General features: G+C 41.3%; 1 protein-coding gene across 7 annotated transcripts in view; it reads left to right on the forward strand.

Moving 5' to 3' along the window:
• Window positions 1-27,920, forward strand: part of PARD3B (par-3 family cell polarity regulator beta) — a 618,049-nt gene that overhangs the window by 325,821 nt on the left and 264,308 nt on the right. For all 7 annotated transcript variants that reach the window (XM_075934324.2, XM_075934322.2, XM_075934323.2 and 4 more), the window contains 4 exons: window positions 5,837-6,007; window positions 11,628-11,757; window positions 18,639-18,744; window positions 20,156-20,271. In XM_075934324.2, the coding sequence (XP_075790439.2) occupies window positions 5,837-6,007; window positions 11,628-11,757; window positions 18,639-18,744; window positions 20,156-20,271 (523 nt within the window). The remainder of the gene's footprint in view (window positions 1-5,836; window positions 6,008-11,627; window positions 11,758-18,638; window positions 18,745-20,155; window positions 20,272-27,920) is intronic.

A 27,920-nucleotide genomic window follows, 5' to 3' on the forward strand; every position in this document is an offset into this window, starting at 1 on the left:
TGCCTCCTACAGAGGCAGTGAGGGGGAGGGCAGGCAGGAGCCAGTGCTGAGTGGAGCCGGCTTAAAACGTGGTTCCCCCAGCATCAGCTCCACAGTGCCACCTGCCCCCACTTTTCATGCCTTTGCCTCTATCAGAGGCAGCAGCGAAGGGGGCAGGAGAGGCTGCCATGAAGCAGCCTCTCTTTGTCCCTGATAAGGCTGGGCCACCATGGACAGAGACCAGTCCACGGCAGCCCCTGTCCATGGGGAGCTCAGACCCTGCGGAAAGGGGCTGCTGCTGCGGACTAGTCTTTGTCCGCGGGGAGCTTGGACTTCCTGGACAGGAGCTGCTGCCAAACGGCGCTGATGCCTTTGTATCAAGCAGCCGGTCTGCACGGGGAGCTGGTTTTTAAACTGGCTCCCCTGGCGGACCAGCTCCCACCTGCCACCCCACGCTACTGCCTCTTCCCAGCAGAGCAGGGTGGCAAAGGGTTCCCTGGGCGTGGGGTCAGGAGTGCACTGGCTGCTGGCCCTCCCCCCGCGGACTATTGGATAGTCACGTAACTGCTAAAATGTCATTGTTACATGACTATTCAGCTACACAATAGCTAACATCCCTAATGACTTGTTCATCTGTCTCATGGAAGTAAGGACTCGTCACTTTTTTTTATTAAAAAGCACTTGAATAACTTGCTACTGTTTAGGAAATGTATTAGTAGCAGTTAGACCAAATAAAATTTGAATAGAGATAACTTTAGTGAAATTTAAAAACAAGACTCTTAATCATCTCGACATGTGGTACAGTTAGCTGTTTGGGATCTGTAATGTAATATTGTCTTTAGTGTTATCTCAGCAGATCCTATCAGTTCTGTTTTCTGTAGAAACACCTTCAATTCAAGTCGTGTAAATTCTGCTAGGCTGCTGAGTAAGACAATTCACAACATTAAAAACTACACAACTTCATGCAAGTGGTGTTAAATGCCAAGTAGCATCAATCAAGGTGTTAGCTTTTATATGAATGTTTAATACTTAGTTGCCTTTATTACCTTTCTGAAACAAAGGGGGCTGTTTCTGTGATATTAAGAATGCTGGTAGTCTATGAAACAAAGTCATTTCACTTTGGTGTTTTTTTTCTGTGCTAAGGTTTCAAGTGTCAGAATTTTACCCATATGGACTCCCCTCCCTGCCTTTTACCAATCATAGGAAGAGCATTTTTCCCTATTCCCCAGTTCTAGATTTGTGTGAGGGGCTTAAACTTTTTTTTTCCAGTATGGAGAATCCATATATAGTTAGAAACATAAATAGCAGATATTTATTGGGCCAGCAAGGGGTAGCTATTTACTGTATATTTCAGAGAGTGTGTCTGTATGTCTGTCTGTTGCCCAGCCCGGAGCCATGCATCCCTCCCCCTTCTATGCCTGCTGCAGCTGCAGTGGCCATGGACAGGCACTTCTCACATGTCCCCAAGCTACTGCTCTGAGGGAAGGCTGCAGTTGTCCCCTCTCCCTGGGACAGTCTGCATACTGAACCCCTCATTCCCACCTGCACCCCAGAACAATAGCTGTAAATGAAGAAAAATAAATCCTTATTTGATTTAAGCATGCGAGCAACACCAGGTAAATTTTCTACTTCTTTATTTTCCTGTGGTTGGCTCTCTTGCACAGCACAGTAGTCACCCAAGTGAGAACAACTACACAATTCCTTGCATCAGTTTATAAAGAGAGAGAGTGGGCGTGTGTGTGTGTAAATTTGGGATTATATCATTTATATCAAAAGCCCTGCATATTGGGAATTTTAAATTCAAAGCTTTTATTTTCCCCTGTAGTTTATTGTACAGATTTTAGAACCAAAAAAACTTGGATTTAAGCACATGTATTGCTTTTAAGTTAACCAAAGTTCTTTCGTGAAACAGTGACTACTGCAAAATCAAGATGTTCAGAACCCTTTAGGCGTGAGGATGATCTCACAGTATCTCACTTTTGTGGCTGGAATGTAAAAATAACTCTGTTTTTTGTTATATTGTTAGATATTACAGTTTTGAAAAACAACCTCCTCCCACACAATTGCAATTTGTCTTCAAAAGAGCATGAGTACAGGATTTGCAGATCAGCTTGGAGTCATCAAATTATTTCTTACCCTTTTACAGATCACACACAGCAGCAAGAGACCAACGAATTTGTCTCAGCACTGCAATAGATGTAGTGCTACAAATTGGATATTTATTCATGGAATGTGCCTTTTTATGCTGTCCAAATGTCTTTAACATGTCAGAGTTTGAAAGACTACTTTCACCAATGTGTCTTTTCCAGAATGAAAAGAATATATTAGGCTATGTACAAAATGTAAACAATGTTGGCTGGGTAGTATTATCTCTTATCAGTCTGGACAGAAGGTCTGAAGACAGACCAATGTTTTTCAATGACTTCTGAAATTTTAGCACAGTGATTTAACTTGTTTGTTTTAGAAGACTGTGAAGAAATCCAGTAAAGGAATTGTGAAAAATATAGGGGAAAATTGAGATTTTTATGCTAGCTTTTATAAAGAAATTGGAGTGTATTTTATAGATTTGAGAGAATGTCAACTCATCCAGTGTACCTACAGCTACCAATAAGCATGGAATGATTTAACTCCTCCTGCAGTTGGTGTCCAAACAAACAAACAAAAAAATTAGTGACATGGAAAAATTAAATAATCCTAATGAATTTAAAGAACTGTACAGGATAAAAGCACTGTCATACTTAAAGACCCACATCAACGTCTGTCCCTGATTTTTGCAAAGGATGTGCTCTTCAACTTGGATAGCTGTAAATGAGGTATTACCAATATGCACGACATTTGCAGTTCTAGAGCACCTTTCACCTGCGGGTGTGATGTTAAAGTGTCCATTGGGATGAATGTATTTAGCTGAATCCTCTCATTCTTTAATTGTAGTGTTTTCAGTTTCCCATGTCCTGTAACATGCTGGAAGCGCGCTTGGTTTCGAATCCCACTTTTCCTACACACGCCCTCCTCTGTAACTGAAATACAGTAGAACTACTACTATAAGCTTTTCAGGGCAGAGATTGTTTCTTCCTGTATGTTTGCACCACACCTACCACAATGGGAGTGCAAGCCTCTTGGAGCCTTTAGTAATGTAAATATTAGGGGTTAATTGTGTGGGGTTGGACAGGAAGCAGAGCGCCCGCTCTGAATGCCAGGAAGCTGTTCACTCAGAGGGAATGAGGTCAGAGGTGGTCAGGGAGTAGCCAGAATGTGATTTTGAGGGAGCAAACTATGGCCACTATTACAGTCAAAATGCTAGATGTCCTGTGGCCTGCCTGCAAATAGAGGTTGGCATAAATTTACCTTTTGCTTTGATTCCCACGCAAATCACATTTACTCAGACACTGCAAGGAGATCTTAATTTCATTCTTAATAACTATGACCCACTTTCAGGCTCAAAGATAGAGTGGAAAAATACAAATTTGTGCAGATTCTAAAAGTTGTTTTCCTAATCAAAAAGAAAGAAACCTTTTAGAGATAAAAGAAAAAGTACAAATACTGTACGACAGTACAAACATGTAGCCTGTCTTGAGCCAAGTGGATTATCTTGTAGTACAGGATACTAACACCAATCACGTGCAAATCTGAGTTTGAGGGTTGTTCAAATGTTTTCCCCACTCTTCAAAATCACAGAAAGTCTCTGTGCTAAATAAACGTTCTCCTGATCTCCTGCAAATACAGCATTCAGCTGCCTTCCAACTGTTTATTGTTGTTGGTGGGTTGGTTCAATAATTGTAAATGGACTCGATTGTAGAGCATGTAGTACAACTACTTTGCTTTTGTTTAGTCCGTCAGATAACTCACGAGTTTTGAATTTAAGTCTACCTCATTTAAAGAGGTCAAACGAAGTTTTAAGAACTGACTTTGTAAAAAGACAGCCAACATTTATAGAAATACTAAATCTCACATGAAAGGCTTGCAAAGCAAAAACAAGAAAGTACAGGAATTTCTATGACTGCCACGATTAATTAAATAATTTACTGTTCTAGTCTCATCTGTAGGGTAACATTTAAAAATGTCTACTGTATAATTGTATATATTTGTCCATCCAGTTTTGATTGCTTTTTAAGCAAGCGTGCTTATTCACAGAAACAGCCACAGAACAGTGAAAGGATTGTATGAGAAGAACATGAGTCTGTTTTTAAAAAATCAAAATCGTTTGATCTTTACAAAAAAGAAAGCCTCTTTCCTCATGCTTCCATTGAAAGCAATAGAATCATTCGTTTCAGTGAATTTTATTAGGGCACAAAGGAATTATAACTGAAGTCCTAGTAATAAAATGCCCTGTTCCAAAGTGTTAACTCTTTTCTACCCGTCACTTTCACGTATCTGAAAGCACCATTTTTATGGAGTGGGAGGGAGGGTAGCATATTCCCTTGGCTGTATGTTAAATGCATGCTACCATAAAACACAGACAATTGAGTATTTTCCACTATATTCCTCCCAAATGGCACCTACTGCTTTCTGTGCTCCTTTCCTGGCCCCTTTGTCAGAAGGTCATAATCCTCCTGATTTTCTTCTGTCCATTACACTCCCTCATTGCTACACTCATTTTCCATCCCTGTTTGTTTTCCTTTTCTGGACTTTGTTGTTCCTTTTTGTACTATGGCACTGCTTTCTAGTCATACACTGCTCTGGTAACAGTGATTGATTCCCAATTCCAGCAAAAATAATACTTGAGAAAACTGGGTTTGTCATGTCTGCTGTCACTCACACAAATCATTTAGTTAGACTTGGCAGCAATGCTACAAGAGTTAATTGAACATCAGAGTGATAGAAAAATAAAAATGGAAAAGTGTATCTATATTTTGGATCACACCGCCATGAGGTGTATAAACAGTTCTGAGGAGTACATTCTGAACAACACATGAGTACATGATTGAATTAAATAAATGTTAAGCAAGCTAATGCTTTTTGATCCCACTTGCTTGTCTGCCTGTTCTTTCCAATCCTCTCCCCTTCCCATTCATCCTAGATTCCTTCAATCTCAGCCCCTTTCTCTTCCTTCTTTCAGAGTTGTGATACACACTTGATAACTGTGAATTAAGTGAACTCTAAGAAAAGCCTTCACTTCTGGAAGAATTCCTCTGTCCTTTTATTTACTTTTTAGCAGGTATATACAAAAATTTAAAAAAAAATCACAGATATGAATAAAAGCAACAGTAGGCCTATGAAAGGCAGAAAATAAGCGCCCATATGTTTATTATTCCAGCAATGAAAGTGACTGGATTTTGTCAAAAACAAAAAATTACTCTAGTTGGCACAACCTCAGTTCTGTTAATGGCAGCAGGTTTAGCTGTTAAAGTACATGAAGAGCTTTTAGAATTTAAAAAGATGTTGTAATGTTCATTCTTGGTTGCACAATACATACTAAACTGATGTGGTATGTATACTCTAATCCAGAGTCCATATTTCCATTTTCTCTGCTGTAGGACTCCTAAAAAAAAGTAACGTGCACAAGAAGAGATGCCTCTTGAACTAGGGTTGCCAGGTGTCTGGTTTTGAACTGGACAGTCCAGTATTTGAGCTTTCTGTTCAGGAAACAAATTGAGAAAATATAAATGTCTGGTATTTTCTAAATAAGATGTAATGTAGATTGTGGTGTAATGTCAAGTGTGTCTGGTATTTTTGTTGTAACCATCTGGCAAACCTATCTTGAACTGTGCTTCCCAGTATTGTGAATTGGCCAGCTTGCTTTCTTTTACATAGACTTGGTAATATTTGCAACTGAAGTGTAGGTAGCTTCTAAGAAAGAAACACATGACTCTCTCCTGCCCAGACATAATATTACTTCAAAGTTTTGGTTGTTTTGTAGGATGGCCGCCTACGAATAAATGACCAGCTCATTGCTGTGAATGGAGAGTCTCTTCTGGGGAAATCCAACCATGAAGCCATGGAGACACTGAGGCGGTCCATGTCTATGGAAGGGAACATTCGCGGGATGATTCAGTTGGTCGTTCTCAGGAGACTGGATAGACAAATGCAGGTGATGCATAAAACTTGTTCACGAATTAGACTTTTTCTTGTGACAAGAAAGAATTGTATGCACAGTTCATAACAGTTATTAGGGCAATTCTCCGCCCACCATTTGGAAAATATCTCCTGTTTCTGTATGAGAAAGATAGTGGGTGAAATCCTGGACTCATTGAAGTCAATTAGAAATCCTTCCTTCAGGGTTCGCTGAGCCACGGTGAGCCCTCTCACCAGCTGTGCTGTCCAGTGATCTGCACATGCACAGATCGCCCGAACCCGGCTCTTCCGAGTTGTAATCTACTCGCCACGGGCGAGTAGATTACATAGATTACATAGTTTCAAGCCCTGCCTTCCTTATTTTCAGTAGGGTTACAATTTCACCAAACATATGGCGTTTAAATTAGAATTCTGGTTCCATAAATATTTACATCCCTGCACTGATCCAAAAGAGTGAACTCATACTTGCATAAAGAAGGCCACTTTAAAAAAAATTACTAGTTTTGAATTCTTCTGGTTTTTTTGGTCTCAGCTGTAGGGAATGAGGCAAGTGAGCTGTCTGCGTGACTTTACTATCCTTGTAAAGAAATGTGCTGTCTGCACTTGGCTACTGAAGATGCTTATCTACCAGTCATGCAGATTTTAACTTTTACTGTGAAATAACGTGTCTGTGTGTGTGTGTGTGTAATCATAATCATGATCATGGTATAGGGCTCTGGGTGAGGCTTTTTGTTTTGTTTTTTAATAATCCTGTGAGAGCAGAGGTGTAAATTTTGCATTTTTTACATATAAAGCGAGAATGATTGCTCAGGGAAAGGGAATTTATCTTCTCTTAGGAAGTGAATAGTTAACTCTAGGTGCTTGATTCCACTTCACTGATTATATTGAAACTTGCTTTACCACCCACCTTGAGTGACATTAGAAAAAACCTTTTTTTACTGTAACTGCACTGGGAAGTTGCTTTTCACAAAGGTTGTCTCATATAGATGCAGTGTGACATAGAAGAGAGGAAAACAAGGAAAGCAGGTGTGTGCTTTACCTGGGGCACTTTCTGAGATCATTGGCCAATATTTTCACATCTTTTCCTGTAGGAGACATAGACCCTTTATAGTCTTGTTACCACGCTAAGACAGTCAATGTAGATGCCACTTCAGTCAGGGTAAAATCATATTGTAGGGAAGTGATTGTTAATTTAAGAAAGTAAATTGCTTCAACTTGAGTTATCTTTCATGCTCTGTTTCTTATGTAAAACTAGTATTGTGCATTTATATTTATTGGGTGTTCTGATAGGTATGAATGATAACCCACTTACTGAGAAGACTAGAAAGAAAGCTTATCATTGTTAGCTTCTTCTGTTTTTAAAAAAAGTCAACTTGGGCAACAATACTACAACTGAATTATTGATGTAATAAAAATACAAGAAGCTTCTTTTCATAGTCAAAGTATATATTTTATACATTACCAGATGTATGAAACACGTAAACAATTTTGACACATGCCTGTGAAGAATACATAATGAGCTCTTGATTGAATCAAATTCATTTTAAACAGAAATTAATTTTATAGGATGTGCTCTTGGTTCAATTGTAATTCCATTTGAGGCTGGAGACTATAGCAAAATGGGCCATGACCCATTCTTTTCCTTCCCCAAAACTGTTTCCTGCCTGCTGTGTCCCAGCTTGGTACATGCAGAGTATGTTTAAAAATCCATTATTTGTTTTATTGGCCAGGACACTAATGGAGGCCTTCCATGACAGCTCTGTTTTACAAGCTGAATACTCTAATTAGGCTGGTTACTGATCAGTTGTTGGGATATTGATTGTGTCATTTATCAAAAAGCTGGAAAAGCAGATTTTTTTTTTTTTGGTGGTAGTTGTTAATTTAAGACTGCCTGTCCCAGTAGATCCCAGTCTTTAATTTAGTAAGAGTAGTTTGTATCCGTGCAGGGCTTGATTTATCCAGCAATATACTTGCAAAAGGTAATAGATATGGAACTCTTGGCATAAGGAATAAGTGGTTAATCTCCCCAATGTACCTTAAAGAATTCTGGTACACCAGAGGCACATATAGTTGTTAACAAAGGTTAATAAAAAGACTCTGAATATACTATTCAACTGCTGGGGTATAGAGCACTATAAGGAGGAGGAGAAAACAGTTAACATGTTATTTGGCCAGTGGCTACTTGAAAGAAAAGGAGCTTGAGGGTATGTCTACACTACAAAGTTAATTCGAACTAACGGATGTTAGTTCGAATTAACTTTGATAGGCGCTACACTAGTGCTCCGCTAGTTCGAACTTAATTTGAACTAGCGGAGCGCTTAGTTCGAACTAGGTAAACCTCATTTTACGAGGACTAAGCCTAGTTCGAACTTACTAGTTCGAATTAAGGGGTGTGTAGCCCCTTAATTCGAACTAGTGGGAGGCTAGCCCTCCCCAGCTTTCCCTGGTGGTCACTCTGGCCAACACCAGGGAAACTCTATTGCCCCCCTCCCAGTCCCGGACCCCTTAAAGGGGCATGGGCTGGCTACGATGCCCGTGCCAGGTGCAAGCCTGCCAGCACCCAGCTGGCAGACCCTGCACCTGGCACGGCTCGAGCCAGCCACCCGATGCCCCCCAGCCCTCCCCCTCTTCCCGGGACCAGGCTGGCGGCTCCCGGGAGCTTGCCCAGGACCGCAAGAGGCGGGCACCCGCCTGGTCCAGTGCAGACATCGTGGACCTTGTCCACGACCTCCGCACTAGGCACAGGAAAGCGGCTGTCTAGGGCAGGAGAGCTGCCAGCCTGGCCACCCAGGAGCAGGTTTGCATGAAAATCAAGGTGAGACCCCCGACCCTGAGCTTAGAATGGCCATACTGGGTCAGACCAAAGGTCCATCTAGCCCAGTAGCCTGTCTGATGACAGCGGCCAACCCTAGGGACCCTGGAGGGGGTGGACCAAAGACAGTGACCAAGCCATTTGTCTCGTGCCATCCCTCTCCAGCCTTCCACAAACTTTGGGCAGGGACACCACTCCTACCCCCTGGCTAATACCACTCCATGGACCCAACCTCCATGAATTGATCTCACTTCTCTTTAAACTCTGTTCTAGTTGTAGCCTTCACAGCCTCCTGCAGCCAGGAGTTCCACAGGTTGACTATTTGCTTTGTGAAGAAGAACTTTCTATTACTAGTTTGAAGCCTGCTACCCATTTCTTTCCTTTGGTGTCCTCTAGTCCTTCTATTATGGGAACTAATGGAGAACTTTTCTGTATGCACCCTCTCCACCCCACTCGTGCTTTTCTAGACCTCTGTCATATCCCCCCTCCATCTCCTCTTTTCTAAGCTGAAAAGTCCCAGTCTCTTTAGCCTCTCTTCATATGGGACCTGTTCCAAACCCCTGATCATTTTAGTTGCCCTCCCCTCTCCCACCCTCTCTCTTCCCCTCTCCCACCTCCTTTTCCCAGTCTCCCCCAGTTTTGTTCAATAAAGAGAGTGTATCTATATTGAGAGATTCTATTTTTGAACACAATTGTCCTTTATTTTGTACATCAGGAAGGGGGGCTAGGGAGGGGTAAGTGGAAGGAGGTGAGGGAGGAATGGGGCACGAGCCCCCGATGGGGAGCACTGGGCTGGCTCTGCGGGCTTCTGGGGGTGGAAGGTCTCCTGCAGCCCCCCAATTGCCCCCTCTCCCCAGATGGCAGCCTGCGGCAAGTGCAGCCGGTCTGATGGCCGAGTGCTGTGATGTGCCCAGTGTGGGCACTCTGGGCAATCCAAGCCAGGACTGGTTTGCAAGCGGGGTGGGGGTGGGGGTTGGGTCCCTTTAAGCACAGCCCTCGGTTAGCCTGAGGCAGCAGCTCCACGCTCTAAGTCCTCATCTGATGCCCTGCCAGCACTGCTTCCGGCCAGCCTTAACCCCGGTTCAGGGTCCACTCTGTGTGGACATGCTAGTTCGAATTAGCAAAATGCTAATTCGAACTAGTTTTTTAGTCTGGATGCATTAGTTCGAATTAGCTTAGTTCGAATTAGCGCTGTAGTGTAGACATACCCTATGAGAATAGGTCTGTAGTTGTGTCTGTGTTGTCGCTCAGTGATGTAGGCTCTCAGTGCTGAAGTGTTCTCAGGTAAGATGGCCTTATGGTCAACCTGTCTTTCTCTGGAAAATCACCACAGGCTGAATCTCTCTAGTCTGGCTCCCTTTGGACCTGACTGGTGCCAAACCAGAGAATTTGCCAAATCCCAGGAGGCCAGTATTGTCTAGCTTCATTACCAAAGCTTCCACTGCTTACTGGATTATTAGAAGACATGTAGGGGTAAATTAGAGCTAAATAACAGCACAGAACACTAAGAGCCAGGACTGGTAGCTGTAAACAAACTTAATGGGACCGTGGGAAACTTGGTCACACCCAAGATAAGCGGACATCAAGCTAACTAACCAGAGAATGCCAGACTAGAAAAGTTCAACCTATAGTCTTATAAAGCAAGTTTCAAAGATATTTTAACCCACCTCTGCTGCTTTGAGGTACTCTGTTGCATGTATTTTTCAGTATTATCAGCTGTACACCTATTAAATAAAAGTTCCAAAACACTTCATTCATATGTGCACAAGTGATAGTACCCAAAAATGGATGCGTAAGTGTTGGTGCCTGTGTTACATACTCAAGACTAAGTGTATTGTTTAAAACTGTAAATTTTATTACTACAATAATCAGATTCAGGCAAACCCAGAGCTTGTAAAAGCTGACTAACAGTCGTGTATTCTGGAAGTATTCTTCTGCTACCACCCTTTGACTTCTTTAGTACAGTTCCTTGTAGTATTGGCATTCCATCCTCTACTTATAAAAAGTTAAAGTAATACTGAAATATTGTAACATACATATTCTAACTTTTAAGTGCTATACCTGCAATATGAAATCCACTGGCCCAGGTGAAGGCAGCTTTGTAAAATGAAGACCAAGTGAAGGCCCCTTTGTGGTTATGTGTTGGCTTTTCAAAGAAACTACAATGTTGAGAATATCATTCTACCATGTAATAATTAGCCAAAGATTTTACTGTCTATATTTGTCATTTTTCTTCCTACTACAGCTACAGAAGTGCCTTTTTGAGCTTGTCCCAGTTTGATAAATTGTGCATTTTAACAGCAACTGTCAGGAGAATAAATTAGGAGTTACAATATGGAGATGAGGGTAGGAAATATCTCAACAGAAAAACAGAGTAGAGGTGTGGCAAGAATTTGTTCAGCTGCCAACTAGGAGACGTGGGTTTAGGACTTACAAGGCTGCTTTAGTGTGTGATCATCAGAGCATACGCACTAGTTGGCAAAGAAGTACCAGTGGTATTTGTCTGTGCTCGTATGTTGACAATGCCACAGGCTGCCTTTGCAGATGGAGGAATCACGTGAAGCCAGTTGTGGGTCAGAAAAAAGAAGTCCTTTTCTCTGTTTATCATCCTTAATGGTCATTTCTAATATAAGGATAATCTTTTGTTTCATGGTCAGCAGTGGTCTGAAGACATCTTTGATGTTTCTCACTGGAGAGTTAATAATGCATAATAAATACCTGACACATAATGCACAAACCTCAGTGTGATTTAGTAATTGTTGTTCCATGGCTGTGTTAGATTTTTTTTTTTTACATTAAAATGTACGGTTCTGTTTCTTCTCAGGAGCGCTCAGATCACGGGCTTTTTCAAAAACCGGCACTTGAGGGCAGTCAGGCCTTTACCGCTGTCTCCAGGTGCAATGATTCTGTCCTACAGCAATTTATAACTTATAGTCCTCAGGAAAGACTGAAAGGTATGTACTGTGCATCTTTGTTCATGCCAAAAAAGTGCTCTTTTTGTCTTCAGAAATCCACATCATCTAGAAAAACAGTTAATTAGAGTAAGTGCAGGCTATGTCGCTTTGAGGCTCAAAGATCTGCAGCGGGTGGGAGAGCTGACTCAGAAGTTGTGAATTAAATTCCTGGCACATGTTCCAGTTTAAGTAGCAGTTTCTAGCTCACTGCCCAACACATAAATTTGGATAAAAACAAATGATAATTGCAAAATATATATTGTCAAAATACTTATTTTCTATACATCCTTAATCGGTAGAGTGATTATTTTACAATGCAAATTGTCTAGTTTGTGTCCTATTTTATAATCCAAAAGGAAGTTCTACTATAACATAGTAGTCATAAGGTTTGCTATTTTAATTTATTAAGACTTAAAGTATGTGTAAGATTAGGTACAGACCCTTACAATAAAACACAATTAGAATATCCTATTTATATTACACATTCTAAACTTTGAAACTTTTAATTGGCTGCTATGTATGGCCCTGTCTCAATAAGGTATTTAAGCATATGTCTAACTTTTTCAGCATTGAGAAGTCTCATTAGGTGTTCTCATCCATTCAGTGGGATTACTCATGTTCCTAATTAAACACATCCTTAAGTAACTCAGTAAGAATCAGAATAAGGCCTGTTTTGGGAGTGGTATATTCTCTGAGGGATCCTAGCAGCAGAGATTACTAGCATTTGTCTTTTTGTTTTCCTCCTCCTTTGTTTTACATTTTTGAGAGGCTAAAGAAAGGAGACAGCTCACCACAGTGTGAGAGGAGAATGGATGTTTAGCTCTTGAGAAGACACCACAGACATGGGATGAAGGAAGAAAGAGATAAACCAAGGCATTGGAAGATTATGGGTGGTGTCAGTCAATGGGCTAAGGAGCACAATATTTAAATATTACTGAGAAAATAGTGAACTATCTTTGCATTGTGACTTAGATTTTAGAGAGACTTATTTAGTGAGATCAAATAAAATGCTAGACGGGAGAAAAGGAAACAAGACACATGATACCTAGAAGACGGTTCTAAATAGCAGAGCTGAAATCCTTAGGTAGATGTGAACAGCGTTTATGGCCCTAAAATGGTACAGTGCACATACATGTAACATGTATTTTATAGTTGAAATATTTGTTTAATTTAACCTCCTTACATGCGCATTCTATCAATGTAGCTCTTTTCTCCACCTCCACATCATTTGTTAGGCTTTTTACAGTTTCTTCTATAATAGGCTCCAATCATACAATGATATCTGCACATCTGAAATCCTACACCCCCACAAGGCCCCAGTGAACTTGAATGTGCTCATGTGTCTTCCTGCACTAAACAAGTTGCAAGATTGCAATCTTATATTGGATACAGGGATTTGTCTCTTGCTATATGTTGGCATAGTGCCTTGTCCATTGGGATTCCAGTCCTGAGCTGAAGCTCTGGATGCTACTAGAATGTAAAGAGTAATAAAAGACAGCAGAGAGGTCAATTCAATACTGTGCTTAATGCAAAAAATTAGTGGCAGAAGTTGAATTATGTTACCAATTGTCACAGCTCAGTTAATGTTTTCAAATAAGTTATTTCCAATACCAACCACTGCTCTACACGTAAGACTGTCCTAGAAATTCAACAAAAATAGATTGACTCTTGGCTTATTAATACTTTTTTAAAGGATCTTTTTTATTATACATGAGCAAGACCAAATGTAATGTCTGGAAAACAGTTGTTATAGCCAAAACATTACATTTTGTCCTGCCTGTGGATATTTCAGTTAAGGAGGGTTTTTAATCCAATGATGAAATGCCAATGTTCAGTCTATTTTTGCATGAATAATACTTGCCACCCACAGGTCCCTACTTTTCTTTCTTGCCAAGCTGTTGTACAGAAATAGCATTTTTAGAACAACCTCTTCGAGAAGCAGTACTTCAGTGCCAGCAATTTTACATTTCTGGTGCTGAAAGATTACTGGAATCTGCCTCATCAAAGTCTCCTTTGCATCCAAAAAATGATCAGGGCTTGCAGGAGAACTGCTGTCATATCTCTGGTTAAGAACTATTGTAAAAATGAAATATCTACCCTATAAGGCTTGGCTTGTTGAATCTTCATGGATGTACAAGTGTCTACATTTAGAAGTGTGTCATTTGTGCATGAAAAGATTGATACAGAAAATTGCCCTTACTATTTTACTTTTAAAATTTTGCATGCTAGAAAAACAATACCAGAAACTTTCCCTGCTCCAAATGACATAAAGCCTACAGCCCAACTGTCACTGTTACTGGACTTACCTGCACCGTTCCACCGTAGGTCTCTTAGAGTATGTCTAGGCTACATGGCTCCGTCGACAGAGCCATGTAGATGAGTTTACTAGACATAGGAAAACGAAACGGCTAAATAATCGTCGCTTCATTTACATAAAAATGGCCACCGCCCTGTGCCGATCAGCTGTTTGGTGGCAGTTTGGATGCGCCGCGGTCGACACGGGAAACCTTTGTCAACTGCTCCGTTATGCCTCATGAAATGAGGTTTACCGGAGCGGTCAACAAAGGCTTCCCGTGTCCACCGCGGTGCGTCCAGACTCCCCCGCTGTGCTGCCAAACAGCTGATCGGCACAGCACGGCGGCGGCCATTTTGATGTAAAGGAAGCGGCGATTATTTAAATCGATGCTTCATTTTCCTATGTCTAGTAAACTCATCTACATGGCTCTGTGGACAGAGCCATGTAGTCTGGACATACCCTTAGAGCACAGTTCTCTCACATGCCTGGCCTCAAACCAGATCTTCCCTCTGGGATTGGAATCCTGCAATTCTCCTATTCTCAGATCAGCACTTGGGCCACAACTCCCTGTAATTTAACCACAATTATTTTAGCAGATCTGATTTCTCTTCAGTACCTGCAGGCGCCATGACAGTGGTAACCAGTGACCATTCAGCCATCTTAAAGCAAAGGATTATTTATTTAGAATGAAAACATTTAAGAGAACCTGTTTTAAAATAATAAGCCCATCTGAATGCTGGTCTGCCTGCCAAGAGCTTACCATCTCTCTGAAGTTACTCTGGCAGGCCCAGCCAGTGGTGCTGAAAAAATCTATATAGAGGGGAAGCTAAGAGCTGTTGAATCAAACTATAAACTCTGCATATAATGGAAATTATTTCTAGCCTGCGATATGACATCACCTTCAGCATCCCTAGTTCCAGCACTTATGGGCCCTGCTTCTTCAGATTCTCTGTGCAGAGCCTCGTTTTAAGCCACCCCATCCACCTGGGACAGTCCTTGTCAGCTGACCTTCCTTCTCTCCTAAGAGGGCTTTCTAATAGTTTGGTGCTTTTTTTGTCGCTAGGCACACAGCCTAGCAAAACAAACCATACATCTTCATGGGATACAGGCTATAGGATCGTCAAAGCTAACAGCTGTCTCCATTGTCTTTCAAGCATATGCTCTCATGATTTTCTCTGGAAGCCATGATGTTGCCTTCCTGCTTGATTTCTAACTGCCTCTATCAAATGAGATGACTATATTCATAAAGGAAAGCTTAATAGCCCAATATACTGTAGTTTAACCTCATTGACCAGTTCACATGTATAATAATTTTCTGAATCCTATATTGGTATTCCTAGATTCTTACCTAGCAGCGCTGCATCTGCCTCACTAACCTCAAATGTACTAAATATCAACCATTCCCACTGAATTCTAGTAGAGTAAATTAAATGAGAATTAAAGGGCAGTCACTACATTGCAAAGGGCATATGGTAACTTACAGCATGAGGCCCTATAGGGAGAGATTTGGAATTATAGATGAGCTTGTGGTATAGGTCACTTTGTCATAATAAGAGTAATGCTCTCTAGAAAGGAAAAAGGGCAGCTTGAAAAAATGAGGGAGTGAAAAGACACAGAGGAAGAAGTTAGTCTAGTCACTAGTTTTTCTCCGGAGATGCTCAGTATTGTGAGAACAGGAATGAAGGTAGCACAGAATGAGGAGAGTAAGGATGGGATTTATGGAAACATTCAGAATGGTGTGAGAGGAAAAGAGGTTGGCCAGAAACTAGTGATCACAAAAGGAGAAAGTGGCAGGGAAAGGACAGAGAAAAGGAAGGAATAATGGCAAAGAGTAACTGTTCATGGTCATAGATAGAGACTTTGGGAGAGAGGGAAGAATTGTGGTTTTTGATAAATCACAAATCAATATAGTGACTGAAGTTCTGAGTTAGGTGGCATGGTTCAGGACAGCTGTACCATTCATCCATATCAAATCTCTGAACCTTCAAGTTCAAGTCCTCTTGCCTTCAGCTATCTTCAGTTGGAACTCTGTGAATGCGACCACTCTTAGTAGCCAGGGTATAGCACTCCTGTGTGCCAACCATAGATCATTCAAGAGATCCAGTTGGATCTGGCTACATGAAAGACTTCACTTTGGTAGTTGTGATCAGTATGTTAATGCAGTGACATAGAACAGCCTTTCCAAACAAAGTATTGTTTAATCTCAAGAAACAAAGAAAAGGGGGTTGAACCCAGCAAACAGTCTGCACGTGTGTTTTATCTGTCTGACCTGAAGGTCAAGGACACCTAGCTTGCTCCAGAAACTCTAATGTTTGGGAGCTTAGGGAAGAACAACAGAATTAACCAGCACGCCAGCAATCCCTGTCTCTTCCCCTCCATCTTCAGGAACAGACAATCAGTCACCTAGTCTGTCTCTGCCTTGTATCTCTTGAAACTGCTCAATTTATGCAGCCCACTAGGGTGGGTCACAGAGAGACGTCCAAACAAAGATATTGTCAACATCTCTTCTTTTCTACTACATATTTTAGAGAGTTTGTCTGATTGTCTCTGATCAAGAACTCCTCTTAAGCGGCAAGAGTTAGGACCACCAAATGCCACTTCCTCTTATCTTTACTTAAAGCAAAAGATTTGGTTGTGCCAGGAAAACAGGATGTGCCTGGAATGGGATTGCTTCTTAGAAGACCAAACAGAAAAGAGATAGAATCACCAAATCGAGTACAGTGCTCAAAACTGACATCACTGAGTGAATGTTGAAGACACTTGAACCAAGATGAGGTAGAAAAACAGGATAAAGCTTGGAATAGGATTGCTTCTTAATAAACCTTACAGAAAAGAGATAAAATGGAGAAATTTGGAGTAGTGCTTCATTTTGGCACTGCTAAATCAATGCTTAAGGTTTGAAAACTAGAAGAAAATGTTATTGGAAACCAAATTGACTATAGCTCTTTATTGTTAAAACATAGCAAATAAGCATTTATAGGGATAAAGGGAAAAGTTACACTTGATGGAATTCCCATTTTTTTTAAAAAGTATTAAACAGAAAATTTTAGCAGTCCCTTTTTTTAAGAAATCCAAATAAAAATTACTTCATAAAAATAACATTATTTTTGAACAATAAAAATGTACATTTTCCTTTTATTTAAAAAAAAAAAGAAACAAGTCCTTAATTGAGTTAAGAACCCAAGCAATGTTGGGTATATCTGCTAGTTTCCTATAATTATCAGTATAAGGGTCTTTACTAGAAGTGTGTCCTATCTAGGTGCAAATTAGCACATATAGAAAAGAACAGAATAACAAATGCATAAACATACACGCAATATTAATAAAATTCCTCATTCTTCACGTTGAGTCAGACCAAAGCTTGGAAAGAATGAGGAAGTTAGTGCAAAAACAGTAGAATTAGAGATACTGGCATGGTAGAAATTGAAGAAACATGGTATGAACATAGAGTGAAGGGCTAACATTAGTTGGAGACAGATATCAGATGAAGGAAGTGAGCCTCTCTGAGGGAGATGAAAAGAACGTGAGAAGAAGCAATAGGGTAGAAAGTAGAAGGGACTAAATTGAGAGGAGTGGGAAAGGTTGGAGGACACAGCAGCCGTAAGAGCAGGGCTGCAGTACAAGGTGAGGCAGCAATACATGATGAACTGCAGGGAGAAAGCAAGGATTCAGAGAGCATGAGAGAGTGCATGGTTATGGATCTAGGCAAGCCTGAAACATGGAGTTGAAACTGGAAGGAAGTAGGAGAGAAGATGGGCACACACTTGGAGAGAGTTATATGGCGGGCAGGATTATAGCTTGATGAGTGAGGGAGAACACCTAGGAGGAGGAGAGCGAAGAGGAGTGCAAACAGTGGAAGGAGGATAAAGAGATGAGAAGAGGGTGTGTGTTAGTAGCAAAGAAGGTGAGAACTGTAGAGGATTCCCCTCTGCTGCAGTTGAGTTTACTATGCTGTACTTCTTCCAGCCTCTATAATCACGTACTGTGACATCCACAGCAATTCTGTTAAACAATGGTTTTCTCAAGCATTGTGACTACTTGGATACCTGTTTTGAGCCAAACTCATCCTGGTATAAATTGATCGTCATTAATGGCATTACAGGAGCAATTTAGACTATGATCCAGGAGGATTTCCTGCTTAGCCCTCCTGTCATGGGATAGTAGCAACTTCTCTTGTCTCCTGTTAAGAACAGATAAGGAGAAAGAGGAGGTGTCTGCAGAGAATGCACTTTGTTGTCTAGCTGGAAGGTAATAAATGTTGCCCTCAAACAAAATTTAAGCAGTTATACTTACTGTTAATTACATTAAAACTGTAGGAGGCAAGGCTATATGCATTCAAATTCAGATCCTTCACTGCACTTTACTATAAGCAGAGTTTAACTGAATTTATCTTTAAATGTGCATCTTCAAAGTGGCAAATCAACTCTTTGGAATTCCCAGGATGTGCACTTTCTGCTTCTTATGATTTAATCCCTCTTTGTTAGTTTAGGTATTTGTATAATTTGTGCATCACTTCAAGCCTTCAAGTTATTGATCAGTGAACTGGAGTAAGAGTTCTGCTACTACTTTGTTTAACCCTTTATAGTTTCAGAGCTGACGGTGTCTGACTATGGTAGTGGTGAGAATGAAGTGCCACCTCCCATACCCCCGCACCCAAGCGAGGAGCAGCTTTCTGAAGATTATAATCATAGGTTTGGATGTACTTTTTATTGCAGTTATTTTTATTATTTCTGGCTGGAATCAGTTAACAGTTCTCACTGATAACTGTGATGTGATTTTTCATTGATTAAAAGCACGGCTACTGTACATGTAAATAGACGTGGAATCTATACCATAATAGTTGTGGTCTCATTGGTGTTCAGATTTTTAAAAATGTTTTTATAATCCACTGTTTTTCAAGGAGTACAGTATATCCTATAATTTTTCTGTAACCTTAAACACATTAGACACAGGTGGATTCTTATTTTTTTTCATTCTGTTTTACTTCATGTATGTGAATTTCATTGGGATCTATTTTGTCTTTTTAATATGATGCTCTTTTATCTCAAAGGTGTATAATATACTTTCACTTACAAACTAACATAAACAAACAAAATCCTTTGTAAATTAATTAAACCTATGGGCCAGATCTCAGATGCTTTACTTTGTGATGATCTGTCTATATATCTCCTACAGATTGAGAAGGATATGAGAGATTCTTACTCTCATTTGTTTTTAAATACTTATGCTCACATGCCATAGAGATTGTCAGAAAATGCAGTTACATCTAAATTGAAATGCTTTGCAAAATTGTCTACTTCACTAAAAATTCCTTTTGGGGAAAGATGGTGGACGGAAATTGAATTCTTGAAACACACTTTGCAACATTTTTGAATGAAAAATTTCAATCATTCATATTGAAGTTATTTTTGTTTGAAATTATCTTAAATTTTGAATGATAGATTGTAATATAAAATCAAAATGAAAAGTTTTCATTGAGCTGAAACTGTTTTTGTGGAAGGAAGGGGAATTCTCCTCCATAGAGCATTTTGAAATTTTCAGGTTTCATTCCAATTCTAAACTGAACCAAATTTCCAATCTCAATCCTTTGTGAAACGGAATGTTGTTCCTCCACATGGGTTTATTTATGAGGCGCTTTTGTGGAACAGCAATGGGTGGTGGTGGTCTTTTTAAATGTCATCATTCAAATAGATTGTTGACATGTCAAAGAGAGTGAAACAGGTGCAGAAGCTGCATTTTGTGCAACCTATTTGGTAAACAGTTCAGACAGGAGGCAGTTAAATAGAGCTCAGCAGAAGGGAAAACAAGACTATTGGCACTGGATATTTCCCCTTCTGTTCTGTTAAATAAAATCATATTTAAATATTAAGTGTGTAAAAACAGCAGTTATCTTCACGAAGAATCAGTATTTAAATATATATAATTAAGTACATGTGAGTAGAGGTGCTAAATCTCACAAAAGAAACTTGACAATCAGAGACTGATTTAAGATGCATGACTGCAAACAACTGGAAGGAAAAATACATTTATACTGTGAAAGTTTTAATTACCTCACTTCATTTTGCATTAGTGCTTAAATATTTTGCATGGCTTTTTCCACAGTTCTGTAGTGGACTCAGCAGCATATTTAACAGATCAGAACTTCAGCTTCAGATCCTTGACACCAGCCAAGCAGCCTGAATCAATTAATCTGAAAGCCTCCAAAAGCATGGATCTTGGTAAGGTGATGGGAAGGGAGGTCATCAGGTCATCGTTTTAGTCTTAGCACATTGCAGTGTCTCCTTATTTTCTGTGTGTGTTTCATAAACATGTACATAAGTGAGCATGTTCTATGTAGAGATGGCATGGTAGGAACAATGGACTGACTCCTATAACATCCAACTAAATTACCATTTCTATAAAAGTTTAATTAAGGATATTTTTCACCAAATGTCGTTTTGTTGCCATGCATTATATTTAAATCTCAGCTGAGGAAAAGAGCTTTTGTGAAAATGGGCCATCAGAATTGCCGGAGTTTTATCTTTAAATAATCCATGCATGTCTAAATCTGTATCAGAACAATAAACATGTTATTTTATGTTAGAATTTAGATGATGGCAAAGCTGCATTAAACAACAGCTGACTTTAAGACAAGTTACATATTTCATCATTGACAATAAGTTGAACAAAGAAAACATTGCAGTAGATTTTTATAGATGCTTGTATAGGAGTACGGTTATGGTCCAGTTCCCATCCAAGCTCTGGAGAAAATTTTTGCAGTGTGGGTAAAACTTAGAGAGAATTGTTTTCACATTAGCAAACTATTTTTGATGAGGGATGTTTTGTTATATTTTTACGCAAATACTTTTATGTGATAAAAGTCCCAAGGGTTTATTACAGGTGAAAATTGAGTTGTATTTTAGTGGTAGTAAGAAGAAAAGTCTTCAAGTCTTTTAAAATTCAAAGAATCAAGAACCAAGTGAAACCTTTATATTCTTCTATGTGGCACATCTCACTCTTTTTCTAGATATCTTTATCGCTCCAGAGGAGCTCTGGGAAAACATTCCCTTGGAAACGCCTTTTCTATTTCATGGGACACTCCTCTCCTTTATGCATTCCCTCGCTTTCCCCTCCTACACAAAGTCCTCAGCAAAATCAGGGTGGACCAGTTGCGAGTCATATTAGTAGCACCTGCGTGGCCCAGACAGACATGGTATCCTTACCTTCTCAGGATGGCGATGATGGAACCATATCCTTTCCCACTCCACCACGACTCCTGTCACAGAATCACGAGAGGACTCTCCACCCAGACCTCCACAAGCTCCATCTCCACACCTGGCTCCTTCATGTTTCAAGGATGCCGAGATTGCCTGTTCGGACCCGGTGAAAGAGATACTAATTAACAGAAGAAGACAATCCACCAGAAGGACATACTTGTACAAATGGAATCGATTTTCTCAATGGTATAATTGTTTATACACAACACGCCCAGAGTCTGCTCCCCTTCCTATTCTGTTGGACTGCTTATTATCCCTGAAACAGTCGGGCCTCACCCTCAACGGGTCCACACGGCAGCCATAGCTGCTTTTCATCATCCTATCGATGGGATTTTCTTCCTCGCTAACCAGTTAACTAAACGCTTCCTCAAAGGTCTGCAAAACATCTTCCCACCCATCTGTCCACCGGTTCCCGTCTGGGATCTGAACCATTCTAAAAAGCTTGACAAAGCCACTGTTTGAACCTCTAGCCACCTGATTTTGGTCTCACTTGTCCATGAAGGTGTCCTTTCTGGTCGCGATAACCTCCGGCAGGAAGATGAGCGAACTCACGGCCTTGATGGCTGATCCTCCATACACAGTGTTCACAAAGGATAGAGTGATACTCTGACCCCACCTGAAGTTCCTCCCCAAAGTTCCTTCCGCCTTCCACATTAACAAACCCATACACTTACCTGCCTTCTTCCCAAAACCACATGCTGACCCTGTTCAGGCTGCATGGCACACTCTCGACATCTGAAGAGTACTGGCATTTTATGTCAATCGAACTAAACCTTGGCAGGCCTCATCTAGGCTGTTCTTCTCCTATGCTGAGAGATCTAAAGGGCAGGCAGTCTCATCTCAGAGAATTTTGAAATGGATCACCTCCTGTATTCGAACTTGTTATACTTTATACTGCAAACACTTACCTAAAACAATCATGGCTCACTCCACCAGGGCGGTGTCTTCCACAACTGCCATTCTTAGCAATGTTCCTCTTCAAGACATTTGCAACACCGTCACTTGGTCATCTGACCACACATTTGTGCAACATTATGCATTCTCCACTTCGATTGCGTCTTCCATGGTGGTGGGACAAGCAGTACTATCCACAGTGACTACCCCACGGCTCCAAACCCACCTCCGCGAGCTGACAACTGCTCTGTAGTCACCCAGAGTGGAGCACCCACGGGGACCACTCAAAGGAGAAGAAAGAGTTACTCACTTTGTGCAGTAATGGTAGTTCTTCGAGATGTGTCCCCGTGGGTGCTCCTCTATCCTCCCTCCTTCCCTGCTTTGGAGCCTTGTTCTCTAGCAGGTAGAGAAGGAACGGTGGAGCCGCACCACGCACACGCCTAATGGATTCCAATGGCACCTGTGTGGCGCGGCAGAAACTGCTAGAAAAAGTCTCTGGTCGCCAGTGCAAGGATGCACCAGCACCCAGAGTGGAGCACCCACAGGGATACATCTAAAAAAAGAACCACCGTTACTGCACAAGGTGAGTAACTCTTTCTTACAACCACAAAAACTTACAAGGCTCATTTTGCCAATGTTATGATACCACAGGTACTGGGAATTTTGTGCAGTTCTGTATATCGTTGCTATTTAGCTGAGAGGCTTGCTTGTGAAATATGATGAAATGTATTCCTTTGCCCACCTTTGAGAGTTTACATCTCACTAGTCATCAAGGCTGTTAATATTCTGATGCTTTCAAAAGTTTACTAGAATATGCTTTGAAATGATGCTGTATCATATCCTTGTTATGTACCAGTGTTCTCTTTGTGCTCAAAGCCAGGTATTACTTAATTGTAATTGCAAAGAAATTGGGGCACTGGTATTAGTCATCCAGAGAAAGTTGCAGACACTCACTAAAATGTGAAAATCTGTAATAGTAGGTTGGATTTCTGAGCAGTCATTTTATTAAAGTATATTCTTTATCCACCGTTAGCTTTTATTGAACACACACAAGTATCTATACAAGATGGGCTATATGTAGGCATCTGCATTTTACTTGTAACAGGGAGACATATTCCAGATATAAACCCATAGTCTACTTCAGCTCCTTTTTGTTGCTTTTTCACTTGCAATTCCAGCCACAGTCTTCTCTGCAGTTACCCAGGTGTCACTGATTAGCCCTGTAATTGGAAATTAGTAAACAATTCTACAGATGACACAAGAAAAAGCAGAGCCTAGCTGACTTCCTCTTATCTGGTTTGCACTGTGCAGCTAACTAGTTTATAAAATAATAAACCCCTTTTTGTCTCTAATAAGAATGAATATTCTTACTTAATAGAATGAGCAATTCTACTGAGTAGGAATACGCTATTGTTATATACTCACTTTTCAGAATAGTATCACGCTTAAAGCTATCATTGTTTTCCCTTCACATCTACTTTTGTGCAGGTCAGAAACTCTTTGTGGAACACCAGTCTGTTTTTCAATTGTAGCAATACAAATTAAATCATTACTAATACCTTTAATGACTGATGCTTAATATAAGAAAATAAGAGGGAATAATGGAATACTATTGGGGACTTGAAATACAGCATCGTGTCATTTTCAATCTACTCAGCACAGTTGAGGGAACTGCACACATGAAGGTGGAGTTAGGTTACTTATCTACTGATATTTTACTGTATTGCCTTCAGCTAGTTTCGGTCTCCAACACTGATTGTACACAGGGGCAGAAACTAAAGAGGTTGGGTTCTGGTACCTGTTTTTCTAGCTGCGGTCTCTGTAATACACATACAGTGAGTCATGTGGTCTCCATCAAGGTTAACAATGATTCTCAGGTGCACGTGGTATACCATAAGAGCTCAAAATTAGACTATATATTTGTAGAAACCCCCAGCTACTTGTAGGATACCTAGTTCCCAGTGGTTGTTATTTAGGGCCCTATAAAATTCACAGTCTATTTAGATCAGTTTCATGGCCAGGGGATTTAAAAACTGCTCAATTTCATCTTTTCAGCTGTTTACATATGAAATTTCAAAATGTTATAGCTGGGGGGGGGGGGGTCCCAACACAAAAGGTACCCAGAGAAGGCTCTGATCTCCCCTGTCTCCCTGCCCCTCACAGCTCTGCAAGGGAAAGACAATCCTGTCCCTCGTGAGTGCAGCATTTGGTTCACATGTAGGAGTCCCATGGCAGGGAAATTTGGTACCTTTCTCCACAAGTCTCCTCCAGCTCCCTCCCCAACCTGGTGGTGACTTGCAGCTAGGAGTCTCCCAACTGAAGCGCACTCAGCATCACGGGGAGATCAGTTTTTACAGAGAACGGCTTTTATGTCACGACTCTTGACCCATTATTCACTGCAGTGAAATTGTAAGTGCCCTAATTCTTATTGAAAATACTTTTTATTTTTTTTAATCGTTAGTAATGTGTGTAAAATCTGCTTTGCGAGAGAGCTGATATTCTTTTTCAGGGAGGGGATCGAAAGCGTACTTCCTTTGAGTACTCGCTCATGTCCATTCCAGTAGGTGTGCGCGCGCACACCATGTGTATGATCGTCAGAGCGTTTTCCCTTAGCAGTACCTGTAGGGTTGGCTATAGAGACCACTGGAGTGGCACTCTCATGGTCGTGAATATAGGACACTCCCAATCTTCCTCCTGTTCAGTTATTTCTTACCGCCAAATGGTCATTAGAGTTACTTCCCTCTCTTGCTTTGGAAGTGGTTATTTGTTAACTAGTTGTAAATAGTTTTGAAAGTTATAATTAGTCATTACTAGAGAAGATAGATGCCTACAAGTCACCAGGGCCTGATGAAATACCTCCTCTGTCAGCTCCTTGAGTATTCTAGGATGCATCTGAGCCTCTAGCTATCATGTTTGGAAAATCATGGGAGACAGGAGCGATTCCAGAAGACTGGAAAAGGGCAAATCTAGTGCCCATTTATAAAAAGGGAAATAAGAACAACCCAGGAAACTACAGACCAGTTAGTTTAATTTTTGTGCCAGGGAAAATAATGGAGCAAGTAATTAAGGAAATCATCTGTAAACACGTGGAAGGTGGCAAGATGATAGGGAACAGCCAGCATGGATTTGTAAACAACAAATCATGTCAAACCAATCTGATAGCTTTCTTTGAAAGGATAACGAGTCTTGTGGATAAGGGAGAAGTGGTGGATGTGGTATACGTAGACTTTAGTAAAGCATTTGATATGGTCTTGCATGATATTCTTATCAATAAACTAGGCAAATACAACTTAGATGGAGTGACTATAAGGTGGGTGCATAACTGGCTGGATAACCGTACTCAGAGAGTAGTTATTAATGGCTCATAATCTTGCTGGAAAGCTATAACAAGTGGGGTTCCACAGAGGTCTGTTTTGGGACCGTCTCTGTTCAATATCTTCATCAGCAATTTAGAAATTGGCATAGAAAGTACTCTTATTAAGTTTGCAGATGATACCAAGCTGGGAGGGGTTGTGACTGCTCTGGAGGATAGGGTCATAATTCAAAATGATCTAGACAGATTAGAGAAATGGTCTGAGGTAAACAGGATGAAGTTTAATGAAGACAAATGTAAAGTGCTCCACTTAGAAAGGATCAATCAGTTTCACACATACAGAATGGGAAGCGACTGTTTAGGAAGGAGTACGGCAGAAAGGGATCTAGGGGTTATAGTGGACCACAAGCTGAATATGAGTCAGCAGTGTGATGCTGTTGCAAAAAAAGCAAACATGATTCTGGGATGCATTAGCAGGTGTGTTGTGAGCAAGACATGAGAGGTGACTTCTGCACTGGTTAGGCCTCAGTTGGAGTATTGTGTCAAGTTCTGGGCACTGCATTTCAAGAAAGATGTGGAGAAATTGGAGAGGGTCCAGAGAAGAGCAACAAGTATGATTAAAGGTCTAGAGAACATGACCTATGAGGGAAGGCTGAAAGAACTGGGTTTGTTTAGTTTAGAAAAGAGAAGATTGAAGGAGGACATGATAGCAGTTTTCAGGTATCCAAAGGGGTGTCATAAGGAGGAGGGAGAAAACTTGTTCATCTTGGCCTCGGAGGATAGAACAAGAAGCAATGGGCTTAAACTGCAGCAAGGGAGGTTTAGGTTGGACATTGGGAAAAAGTTCCTACCAGTCAGGGTAGTCAAACACTGGAATAAATTGCCCAGGGAGGTTGTGGAATCTCCATCTCTGGAGATATCTAAGAGTAGGTTAGATAAATGTCTATCAGGGATGGTCTAGGCAGTATTTGGTCTTGCCATGAGGGCAGGGGACTGGACTCAATGACCTCTCGAGGTCCCTTCCAGTCCTAATATTCTATGATAATTATAGTTAATTTATAGCTTGTCTCTTCGGGGGGAGGAGGGAGAAGATGCCCTGGTTCCTAGTTCCCCTGACTGACACATGTCTCAGTCTCAGGGATTTAAGTCCTGTGAGAGCTGTGGGAAGCCTATGCCCAAGGATGAGCCACACATATCGTGCCTGGGAGAGGGCCAGCAAACAGTGCCCCATTTACAGGAGATTTGGCCCCGTAACAAAAGAGTGGGACTATTGCATTAAGCTCTTTATAATGGTGGCAGCTCTTTGCCCTCCGGTGACACCAAAGGCAGCACCGGCTACGGTGGTGAGCAATGGTTTTGGTACAGGATGCATTGGCACCAAAGAAGGATACCTCAAGAGAGCACTGTCACTACTCCCTAGCTCGCAAAGTGGGTTTGAGCATGTGGCACCATTCCCATTCCTCTTGCCACTTAAGAAGAAAGCAGACTGGGATAGGACCCCCACCTGGCTTCTGTGTAAAGGTTCCTGTTGGGTGCATCCTACATCAGGCACCCACAGTCTGACCTGCAGATCCCAGTACCATCTACTCTGGCCTAGCAGGGGCTTTGAGTCTGGTGATGGTGGACTCTCCTGTTTGGGCAAGGACAAGTTAGACCTCCCCTCCGCTTCTGATACCTTCGAAGCTATGTTATTGCCATGACAGTGCAGTCCCTGGCACAGCAGCCATGGGCACCAGCGCCGGTCCAGGCACCGATGGCTGCACTACCACTAGTGCCGACACAGACCACAGCACTGACCATGAGAGTGGTTGCAGTCTCCTGCGACTCTTGCAGCACTGTTGATGGAGCACCCCCAATTCAGCATTGTGGCAAACCAGCGATACTGTAGCGCTGCTCTCTGTCTTTGGAGTACCCGTCCCAAGCACTGTCAGGTTTTCCCTGCCACAGTCCAGCTCAGGCTGCTCGTTGGACTCAGGTGGTGAGTCATTGATCTCTTAATATAAGACTCCTGAACCGGGAGAGGGGGGTGGAGGAGAGTGGGGGAAAAGTCAGTGTGCCCTCAGTCAGCCCCTTTCATCTGCCTGCTGTGTCTGTCTCTTTTCTGTATAATTGTATGCATCCCTGTATGAATCGGGGGGGGGGGGGGAGGCGCTTCAGTGCCCCTCCCCCACACAGCCAAACCCTTACCTTGCTTTCAGTTATAAGAGGAAGCTGCTTCTTAAATTTGGTGGTCCCAGCTCTTACTGTTTAGGAGTTCTTGAACAGAGCGATTCACCAATAGACACACAGACGTACGAACTCTCTCTCTCACTCACACACACACACACACATGCTCTCTCTCTCTCTCTCTCTCTCTCTCTCACGCATGCAAACTCTCAAATATATAGTACATAATTTTGCTCAG

The sequence above is a fragment of the Pelodiscus sinensis genome, chromosome 7 (assembly GCF_052426305.1).
Source record: "Pelodiscus sinensis isolate ZL-2025 chromosome 7, ASM5242630v1, whole genome shotgun sequence".
Taxonomy (NCBI): Eukaryota; Metazoa; Chordata; order Testudines; family Trionychidae; genus Pelodiscus; species Pelodiscus sinensis.